This window comes from Chinchilla lanigera, unplaced genomic scaffold (genome assembly GCF_000276665.1).
Source record: "Chinchilla lanigera isolate Chin_1 unplaced genomic scaffold, ChiLan1.0 scaffold00064, whole genome shotgun sequence".
NCBI classification, from domain to species: Eukaryota; Metazoa; Chordata; class Mammalia; order Rodentia; family Chinchillidae; genus Chinchilla; species Chinchilla lanigera.
Genome location: NW_004955465.1, coordinates 11,446,434 through 11,457,572, shown reverse-complemented (window position 1 = coordinate 11,457,572; position 11,139 = coordinate 11,446,434). Strand labels below are relative to the sequence as shown.

General features: G+C 45.9%; 1 protein-coding gene across 1 annotated transcript in view; it reads right to left on the bottom strand.

The window, feature by feature from the left end:
- Positions 1-11,139, bottom strand: part of Gmds (GDP-mannose 4,6-dehydratase) — a 429,050-nt gene that overhangs the window by 104,990 nt on the left and 312,921 nt on the right. The window contains exon 8 of the mRNA XM_013521779.1: positions 655-773. Coding sequence (XP_013377233.1) covers positions 655-773 — 119 coding nt within the window. The remainder of the gene's footprint in view (positions 1-654; positions 774-11,139) is intronic.

Below are 11,139 nucleotides of genomic sequence, written 5' to 3'. Positions count from 1 at the left end.
TTCCTGTCTGATGGTTGCATTGCATCAGGGGAATGTCACTGTCTGAGGGCTGGATGGGGGTAGTTATCCCTGTGAATTTCCTCTCTGATGGTTGCACTGAATCTATGTAGGGATGTCATTGTTTGTAGAAAGTACACACAGGTTCAGGACGATAGGGCACCAGTCACAACTTGCTGTCAAGGGTTCAGAGAACAGACTGTAATGTATTTGAAGCTGTTCTGTAAGTTTATGATAGTCTTAATTTTTAGAAAATAAAATTATTATATTTTATGTTTAAAGGTAGTACAAAAGACTGGGTAATGTTACTGCATTGGACTTGTAAGAGTACAAATAGACACAGTAAAATACATAGTAATAAATAGTAAAAGATGGCATTTATATTGCAATAAAAACTTAAGACTGGAAAAAGAAAAAGAAACTTTAAAAACAGGACAAAGTAAGAAAATAAAATTTGAAAAGACTGGATTTAGGTGCTGAGGAACACTTGACATCTGAAGTAAGCAGGTTGGATGCACGCATGCTGAGCTGCACACACGGAGTCACAAGCGTGTACAGGCAAGACGAAAAGGGAGCTGGCCAGGAGGAGGGGCACGCATGCCTGGCTGCCGGCAAATGTCTGGTGGAGGAGCAGCAAGCAGCGCCCCGCGTACTTACACGATGGTCTTGCCAATGTGCATGAATGACTTCTCCACAAACTCACGGACGCTGTGGACTTCCCCAGTAGCGATGACAAAGTCCTCCGGCTCATCATTCTGCAACATCAGCCACATAGCCTAGACAGAGAGGCAGATCCATGTAATGTCCTCAGCAGACACTTTGGGAATACAGTGCTGTCATAATCAGATACGGACATGTACACCTAGAAAACTGAACATGAATTTAACACAGTACTCCAGCCCTGCAGGGATGGTTCTCACACTTTAATGTACCTCAGAAACATCTGGGGACTATTCGGTATAGAAGCCTGGGCCCTGGCCACAGAGGTGAGGAATCTGCAGGAACCTTTTATCTTTTACATCCCTCGTGACTCTTATGCAATATGCCTTAGAGGAACACGATGTTCAACAGTATCTGTGACAAATACCCTTTTCATAGTATATTTATGACAAACCTTTTAAAGTCTCTAGCTAATAAGCTTTTTATAGTATGTTCATGAAAGAAGGGTTCCTAAGGATTGTCTAACTTTCCTACATGTCACCAAAGGCAGGTAAGGAAAACGCATTTGAAGAGATTATAAACTCCATCATTAAACTCTTCAAAAGTATAAACTCATTTCTTAATCATGAAGTTGGAAATTTATCAATTGAAAAGCAAAATAAACAATTATCAACAGAGAAACAACCACAAAATAGAGAACATTACTATTTTAAACAGCTGTCTGAAAGGCAATGAATTTATTAATACCAGAGTTAAGAGTTTCCTAAGGTGGCATTTCAGGGTCAGGGACTCCTCAGTGATCATGAGAACGTCTCACTGGGCTGCAGTTTCTCAATGGGAACAAGGAGTCTGGGTGGACAAAGGGCCTCCGCACTCTGAGACAGATGCGTGGCAACCACCGCAATGTGTCCTTCTGCAGTCAGAGAGCTTTTATCAATAGCATGCAGGCCTACAGTTTCCACAGCTTGGAACTACATGTTAATTATAAAGCGTTTTACACACTTCAGGATGCAGAGTTTAAAAATTAAGTCTAGCAGGTATCTGAGAGCCTGCTTGACCCTTTGAGAAAGATCCAAGCCCAGGGCAGGGGGTGTAGCTTGATAGTGCAGCACAGCACAGCACAGCACATGTGCTTATTAGCATATGCAAGGTTATGCGCTCAATCCAGCACTATAAAAAAGAAGAAAAAAATAAAGGGAAAAGAAGGGCAGGGGAGGGGCAGGGAAGGGTGGGAAGAGGAGGGGAAGGAAGCAAAAAAGAAATCTAAGTAAAAAACGGTTTTCCCCCTCACTATCACCCATTTCTCAAAATAAACTAGCTAAAAGAATAAGCACTTTGTTTTGACATTGCCCAGTGTTACACGCATTGAACCCTTGTTCTAACATTTAGTAAACACTATGTTGGTGGGTGTTTCCCTGGCTAGTCTTAGAAAAGCTTGGAAACAGGTTGCTGAAATCAATAAGCCAGCATATTTTCGCTTAGAAAATGCCACCAAAATCCCTAATCAATCTTCGTTCCTTCTTTTCTTTTTCTTTCTTTCTTTCTTTCTTTTTCTTTCTTTCTTTTCTTTCTTTCTTTCTTTCTTTCTTTCTTTCTTTCTTTTCTTTCTTTCTTTTTCTTTCTTTCTCTTTCTTTCTTTTCTTTCTCTCTTTTTTTCCTTCCTTCCTTTCCTTTCCTTTTCTCTTTTCTTTTTTCTTTTCTTTCTTTTTTTCCTTTCTTTCTTTCATTCATTCTATTTGTGAATTTATGGCAACCTTCTAAAAAACAAAATGCATTTCCCTTTCACTTGAAGTTGTTTCTTATGGATATTTTCATATTGTTGGTCCACTATGAAACTACTTGAAGTCATATTTTTGTTTTAAGGAAGGAAATAGTTTGGGTACTTTTCCTATTTGAAATTGTATTTTTTTCTGTGGAAGATGATAGTTATGGCAGTTTCCCAGGCCTTGGAGATGGGGCCTGCTGGCGGGGACAATGGCAATCATTTCAGTCAGCAACACATGGTAAAGTAACTGGCAGAGGACACTGCCTTGGTGGACAGACCGTTTTGTTCACATTAATGAAATAGCTGCAGTTCATTTGGCATTAAGAGATCCCAGTGGATGAATGTAGTTACAACACTTTTAAATACTATACTACTGTTACTACTGATTAAGCTTGATCAGTTTTTAAAAGGCATCAAACGCCAATGTCCTCTGTAGAAGGACAGTCCACACCCCAGATGGAGCCTTCATTCGAGGCCCCTCTACACTGTGAAGTGCTGGGGCCCAAGAGGAGGAGCACAGAGGTGCTCCCGGGAGCTCTCTGTAGGGTTGTGCCTGCCCGGAGCTCCCCGAGGTCTGTAATGCACTCTCTCCTGAGCAGTCTGGACATGCTGACCTTTTTCTGGATTCTAGACCAGGGTCCCAAGTCAGCCATAGGGGTGAGTTAGTGCTGTCTCACTGAGTTTTCCTGTGACCTGCAGCACATGCCGCGGTGGCTTCACTGGGCTCCAGCTGCCCTTTGGTCACCGGTCCCAAGCGAGCCACCTCTGCCCACTCTCTGAGTACGCCCAGTGCACAGCTGCATATGTGCACGCATATACATGTGCACACACACACTAGTGCTGGCATTTGTCAAAATATTTTCAGAGTGTTTAGGAAAAATTAAATTATGCTTCTGTACAGAATTTGTTTGAATATTTTTCTGAGGAATTACATGTAACAGGGTAAACACATTTAAATGTGTTTCGCTCACATTTCCATTTTTAAAAAAATGTTTCAAATAGGTCTTTCAGGACCGCTCAGTGAATTTTGTTTCTTTAGGGATACTCTTGTGCTAGCATGACTGCAGAAGAACCCTGGTTTCATCACGTGAAGGAAGAGATGGGCTTAGAAAAATGAGAGGAGGAAACACGGCTGCTGCTCAGCGGCGGTGCAGGGTACATGTGGCCTTAGCTCCCCGGTCCTGTTCTGTCCCACAGGAATCTGGAGATCGGTAGGAGCCTCTCACTTGCACGAGAGCTGGGGCCAAGAATCTGCCCTTTTCTTTTCCATCAGACTATCTGGGGCCTTTGACCTATCAATTTCTAGGCATTTCCTCTAAAGTTCATATTGTACCAGACTCCAGTCTGGGAATGGGAAGGGAAAGGATATACAATTCCAGACTTATTTGTTATTACTGAATAGTTTACTGGTCTTAACAGAGGGAAAGGGCTTTGTTTAACTTTCCACTGAGCATAATTAATGGTTATTGACTGGTAAATGAAGAACAGGTGACACTGCGGATTAGAAGATAAACGATCCTGTGTTCTGGTGTGATAATGGGTTAGTAATTTGCCACGAAGCCCAGGCCGGGTACATCCCGTGGATGCCAGATCACGTGGAGACAAAGGCCCCTGTGTGAGGAGGACGCAGGCACTCGCCTCCGTGCGCAGCTGCACACGGTGATCTGCTCCATTTATCCCCTGATGGATGGCACAACTGAGGCAAAAGTTCACCATGCTCACCTTCCTGTTCACATGCGGGACTACACGACCCATGACACACCGGGGGACTGTCTGCGAACGAGTCGCCACCCGGCCCTGGCTGCCGACCGAGAAGGTGTTGTGAGGTTACACATTTTAGACGCCAGCCTTCTCCCTTTGTCTCTCAAGGAACTGAGGAGGAAAGAGACAGATATTCCCACATTCTTTCGGTGCCCTTTAAGGATGTGACTGACTTATCCACTTCCTCAGACACTTATTTACTTTTAGTACTGACCTGATTACCAGTTCACATGAAAAAAAGCTCCTGCTTTTCATCCATCCCACAGGGAGGAAAGCAAATCAGTTAAGGAATGTACCAGAGCTTCAGATTCTTCAACATAAAAATATCCCTTAGTGGCAAACAAACAATGCAGTTTTCAAACCACGTCTTGCATTCATTTTGCACCGAAAGTAAAGGAAGGGAAACCTGACTCCACACAACTGACATATGACAACCAAGCTGAGATGGGTGGAGATGTTTGTTCAGTTTGCACATATGCTTCCCTGTAACTGTATAATTAACCTATGTGCTCTACAAATCTAATTTAGAGAAGTCAAATGCAACTTTAATTTTTAGAAATTTCAAGTCTGCTACTTGGCCGTAGGAGGGTAAGGTGCAAGCTCTCCAGAGGCCTTGGAGAGGGGCTGGTCCTCTTTGGTTGAGAAGGCGCCAGCTCTGGAGGCTGTTCACGCTGGACCAGTGAAGGGGAACAGCCAAAGCCATCACCACAGCCCACTGACTACACCTGATTCCACGCATGCCTTTTGGGGTGTGATGTGTGTTTGTCTTAAAAATCTGGATTCTGCAATTGCTTCCACCTCGCCATTAACCTCCAGTTCAGTATCCAAGCTGCAAACACTTATTAACTGAGCTGGCATCCATGAATAACAAGATTTGTTAATCAAGGTTATGTTTAACTATGTGTATTTGACTGGTGCTTTCGGCCCTGTGCTTCTGTGCTTTATGTACTACTGTCATAAAAATCATTTTAAAAGAGGAATATATATATGTGTGTGTGTGTATATATATATATATATATATATATATATATATATAATTTATGGGGAAAGTCTATGAAGTCTAGTCTAACAAAAATCATGGGGGCTGGGAATGTAGCTCATTGGTACAGTACTTGCCTAGCATTCATTAAGGCCCCAGGTTCTATTCCCAGCACCACACACACACACACACACACACACACACACAAACTTGTGAATTCAAACAAAGGAAAACCAGGGTTCCAAACAAAGAACGCAAATGTGGGTCCCTTCACACACACTATCTTCGGCTGTCAGTCAGGAGCTGTTCTCAGGATGGTGGCCTGGTACCCACGGCAGGGTCAGAACCTCGGGTGGCCTGTGGTAGACCAGGCCTTATTCTTGGTGGGTGGGTCCCAAATTAGCCCAGGAGAGTACTCTCTACTCTGACATTTTTTGGGAAATAAAATCAAATGATCCACCCAATCAAAACAAATAAAACTATACTGACAAAATCAAGTAGCATAAACCCTCGGCTTGGCCTAAGGGCCCTCTCAGCCCATCTATTTTTTTTCATGGATTGAAACACAGTGGCATGGGGGGCTGGGGATTTAGCTCAGCGGCAAAAGCGCCTGCCTGGCAAGCACAAGGTCATGAATTCGGTTCCCAGTACTGGAGAAAAAGCCAAAAAAAAAAAAAAAAAAAGAAACAGTGGCATGAAGACTTCTTTGATTAAAGATCTTTTTAGCAGTTTAAAGATACAAAGTTACCTAACAAACAAAAAAGTAACAGACAATAAATTAATAAAAGCACCGATTAATAGAACATAATTTAGAAAGTTATATAGCTTTTGCTATTTTTAAAAACAACTTTCAGTAGTGGGGGTTGAACACAGGCCCTCTGCACCTAGCTACAGCCCAAACCCTTTTTAAAATTTTGAGACAGGGTCTTGCTAAATTGCTCAGGCTGGGTTTGAGCTTACGATTATTCTCTTGCCTCAGCCTCCTAGAATGCTGGGATTACAGCTGGGAACCACCTCATCTGGCTCTTTTTTTTGCTTTTAACATATCATTTTACTTTGACACCTATGTACTGAAAGAAAGAGGGCATGACAAGGTTCACCTAGCTCCTTATCCTGTTATTTCAGTTAAGCACACCAATCTGAATGTTCCAAGGCTGGGATTAATTTTTCTCTTCCCTGGTAACAATATGACATATCAAAGCTCCTAGTCATGTGTTAACCACGCTAAAACAAATTTTGTGTGGTATCTGTTCTTTCAGTTCAGATCCTCACTATTCTAGTGAGTAGAGTAGGTAGTATATTAGAATGTTTATTATATCTATCTTTGAAAATATTTTATCTCTCCTATTTCTCCCATCTGTTTCAGGCACACCAATTATGCATATGTTGTATCTCTTCTGTTCCATCTCCTAGTCTATCATCTCTAGTTAGTCATTTTATGTCTGACTTTTTCCTATTTTATGTGAGATTCTCTAGGATGTTCACCTGACTTTTTTAGTTACATTTATTTTAAATTTTGCTGCTGTGACTTCAATCTCCGTCGTGGTTTTCTTTCTTATATCATTTTATACCCTTTTATATCATTCCTGATCACTACTATTTGTTTTTTTAAAAGCTCTTCTGTGTTGAAGCCAGGGTATTGCAGCTTTCCATCTTGAAGGGCTGGACAGTGAACACTTTAGGCTTATGGAACGTATGTCTTTCATCACCATTTAGTTCTGCTGCCGCAGACAAGGTGTAAACAAAAGGGGAAGACTCCAATAAAACATTATTTACAGAACCAACAGGTTAACCTGCTCAGCTTTGCTCTAAGCAATTATAAAAAACAGGAGTCTGGAATTTCTTTGAGCCTGCAGAGAGTGATGAACTCAGCTTCACACTTTTCTTTGAGTACTGTTCCTAAGAGGTGCTGCTCCCCTGCTTTGCTGATGTCCCTTTTCTCCTTGCAGATGCCTCGCTCTCCCTGAAGTGTGGACAGTGGGGCAGTGCCTTCCTAGTAATCATTATGCTCCAGCAGGTGGCCATGGTGGAAGAATCCATGAGCAGCAGGAGGTACACTGAAGGCAGCTTGCAGCTTGTATTCAGACTGGTCCCAAGCCTCCTCCCAGACTTGTCACATCCTCGGCCTACGTCGTGGCTGTCGCCTCTCAGCACAAAGCTGGGTAGTGTGGCTTGCAGAATAGCCCAGTATCACAAGGTCTTGCCGAGCTAGGCTGGTGATGACTGTTTCCCTGAGCCTTCCCCTGTACCTCTGGCTGCAGTCTCAAACAGCAGGAGGCTGTGCCTCAGCGGCAGCACTAGCTTAACCTTTAGCAACTCCTCCCTGCCTTTCTCTAGGTAGCAAGGCCTTGTGGGTAAAACACAGGCCTGTGTAGAGATCTTAGCACTCTATCTTGTTTATCTGCAAATTCCATGGCAATTGCCTTCAATTCTTAATATCTTATGATTCAAGTTATGGGCAATTTAGGTGTTACAATGAAGATTAAAGGGTTTTTTTTTTTGCTGTATATTTTTTCTTTTTCTTAAGAGGGTTTCAAGGAAGGAGTGTTGAATGAGAGTATCCTTAGTTCAATCATTTACAAATATTTCCTTATGTGTTTGTTTTCAATGCATAGTATCTCCAACAAAGGACTAAGCCTGTATAACTCATTTGATTTAGGGCTTAGCACAACATACGTATTATGAATAAGCATGTAACAAATGAGCTTGGATACAATATGCGCCCAGAGTTATGTGACCATGTACACCATGTGTGAAAGGAAAAGGCACCCACAGATGAGACTGCAGTACTTACCTGCTGTGGCATGATCACCCACCCACACTTAGTGGCTGCAGCCCTTTTGCTGCCCATGATTTGCGGGCTCGGGGATATGGCTCAGCTCTGCCCTGGTGGTGTTGGCCAGTGGGGTCTGGCTGGGCCGGGGGACATGATGGCCTCTTCCCCAGGCCCAGCTGCCTGGAGCTGCAGACACCACAGTTCTCCACATGGCCACTGCCCTTCCCCACGCGGGTCTCTCACAACTCCTCAGCCTTAGCCCAGCCTTCTTTATACAGTGGCTGCCGCCAAGAACAGAAGCTGAAGGCCCTGTAAGGGCTCCAGGTCACTTCCTATGCTTACCACTGGTTACAAGGCCAGCTGCAAACCGAAGAGGAGACCATCTCCCCACTCCCAGGAGGACGGGTGGACCACTGCAGCCATCTCTAGAAGAAGCTGCCACAAAGGGCTATAAAGATACAACATACACTATGTGTTTCAATGTGGCAGCAAAATTACTACAGGTGTTTTTAATATAAACATCGGAGCTTACAGTTTCTACGCATGACCGTCTCTCTGTAACACCGTCCGGGGCTGAGTTTTCATGAGAGCAAGGATAATCACACACAGTCTGGCACTTGCAATATGGATGCTCACTTTCAGTTTGCTATAATGTGATAAATGTTCTACCTTGGCACAGACATCACTACTGTCACAACACACTTCCCAGAAGTGCTGCTTCCTGGAGCACGCCCAGCCACCTACGTCAGCCAGGTGTTCCCAATTACCTGCTCCCACTTGACTCCCCAGGTAAACCCTTCTAGAATTAGCTCCCGGCCCAGTGGAAACAATTTAAAAGCCTCGGGTATGCTGGAGGAAGTTTCTTTCCACTCATCCATACCCAATCATCCATCCATCTCCCTGCTTAGTTCCCGGCTGTGCTACCTAAATCTCTTCCTGGGAAGCCAGCTCTGGCCTTTCCATGACCTTTCTGGTGTTGACAATCACTGTTACCAGTAAGTAAAATTATATACTATCATGTTACACTCACACACACAACACAGATATTACTTTGCAAGATCATGTGAAACAGTACTGTCCTACAGAAATATAACGTGGGCCACACATGTAACTTAACACATTCTATTAGCCACATTAAAAAATAAAAAGAAATCATGGAGCTGACTTTAGTGTTTAACTTTGCCCAGTATATCTAGGATGTTATCCGTTTGATAAAAAGTGGTACTGAGATGCTTCTCCTACCCATCAACTGAGCCTTTGAAGTCCAGCAGAGACTTGGTGTTTACAGCGCATCTCAGTTCAGAAGTCACAGTCAGTGCTCTGCAGCCGCAGTGTCATGGCTCCCACACCGAACAGCGCACACCTCCTACTGAGGAGCAAGGGTGCCCCTTCCGGTATGCCCAGCCCTGCCTGCTCGGCCTGCCCACTGGCTGCCAGGGCTTCACAGAGGGGGCTCCTCACCTTCCCGGAGCACCTCTGGAGGAACGGCCCCCTCTTTCCTCTTTGCGACTGTCCACCTCCTGACCTGGGCAGCGATTTCATTAGTGATGACAGCCAGGAGAGAGCTAGCGTGTTAAGTAGCACAACCTGCTCGGAGTAATGGGCCTGGCGACCCAGTGCCCCTTTATCGACAGAAGGACTGCACCCTTCTCCCACAGCAGGCGGACCCGAGGGAAACAGCTCCGGGGAAGGGACGGGCCTGTGGGGGACCGCCTTCCCTGGAATCATTCGCAGGGGAGCACACTGGCTGCAGCCCCTGCCCCGGTGCTGAGCGACAGGCTAGGGAGCGTCATGGAAAAAAGTTTTGGGGAAAGGCTGTGCTTCCTCACCAGGCAGCTTCTGGTGAGTTGCTCAATCTTCCCGTGCTTGGTAAACTGAGACCCTGCCTCATGGGGTTGTTTTTAGGCTTAAGTTAGCTAATGCACGTAAAGTGCCTGGCAGAGTGTCTGCGAACCAAGAACCGGTATTTATCAGGAACGAGTGGTGATTTATGATAAATTGGCATTCATCAGCAGGACGATGATGGTGGTGGCGATTATGTAGCTCCGGAGAGTTATTGGTTCCCGGGAGAATCTAGCTCATCTCCATGACCAAACTCTCGCACCCATAAATGGCATGGGGAGGGAAGGCCGATAGGGTGGGGCAACTAAATCCTGAGTCTGTTAGTCAGAGCCACAGAATTTTATAGCTGGAAGGGGCCTCAGAGCTGCCCTCATTCCACTGCATGCATTCTGAAGATGAAGCAACTGAAACCAGAGAGATTAAGCGGCGCCCAAAGTCACACACCTACTTGGGGCCCGAGCTGGGTTAGAGCCTCTGCCTCCCCTCCGGGGCTCTTTCTCCTGCATCACGCTAACATGCATTTCCCTCAGAACTCGGTTATAGATGCTGCTTCGGAATGCTGCAGGCTAGCCTGGAGACCTGACTGGCAGCAGGAAATCCTTGGGGAGCACCTGCCAAGCGCCAGGCCTGAGCTGGGGCCTGGGGACACACGCAGGCACTGCCCTGGCCGGGGGGCTCCCAACACTTCTGTAGGAGAAAGGGCCTAAAATCCCAGCATCTCCCTTAAGAAAGAGCTTCACACAGGCTCCAGGCAGTTAGTTTCCTGTGCTGACAGTGTGGTTCCTTTCTCGAGCTTCCCCAGTAAGACAGTCCCCACGCCATGCCGGCCGGAGGGGACATCCAAGGCAGTGGATTCAAACCAGGCGATCTGTCTGGGCCTCCTGCCCCTCAGCCCCTGTCAAGCATGGGAACCCGGCGTCCACGGGGCCACTCAGTCTCAGAGACATCGGCAGGACAGGACGGTGCCCGAGCAGTGGACTAGGCTCAAGCGCTGCTGTTGTGCGCATGCTGCCCAGCGTCTGTGCGGCTGAGCTGTCCCGCAGACGCCAGGAGGAGACCCGAGGAGAAAGCGGGCCTCGGCCTCGAGGGAGCAGGAGAGGAGAAGCGCGCCTTGATTGCTGTTCTGGTGAGGTCTCTGAGGCTCCTCACGATAGAGCCCACTCTCCATGAATTTCTTAGAGTTGGTTTCTGCTCTGTGCCAATAAGCTCAGAGCACAGGTGAAGACAGCTGGACCCAGACAAGACCCAGGGCCGAGAGTCACAGCCCAGGTGCCTGATGGGCCCTGTGCTCACTGCTAGCAAGCAGCTCCGAGGGGCACAGACCCAGGCAGCCGGCCCACCAGACCCGTCCAGCGGGGC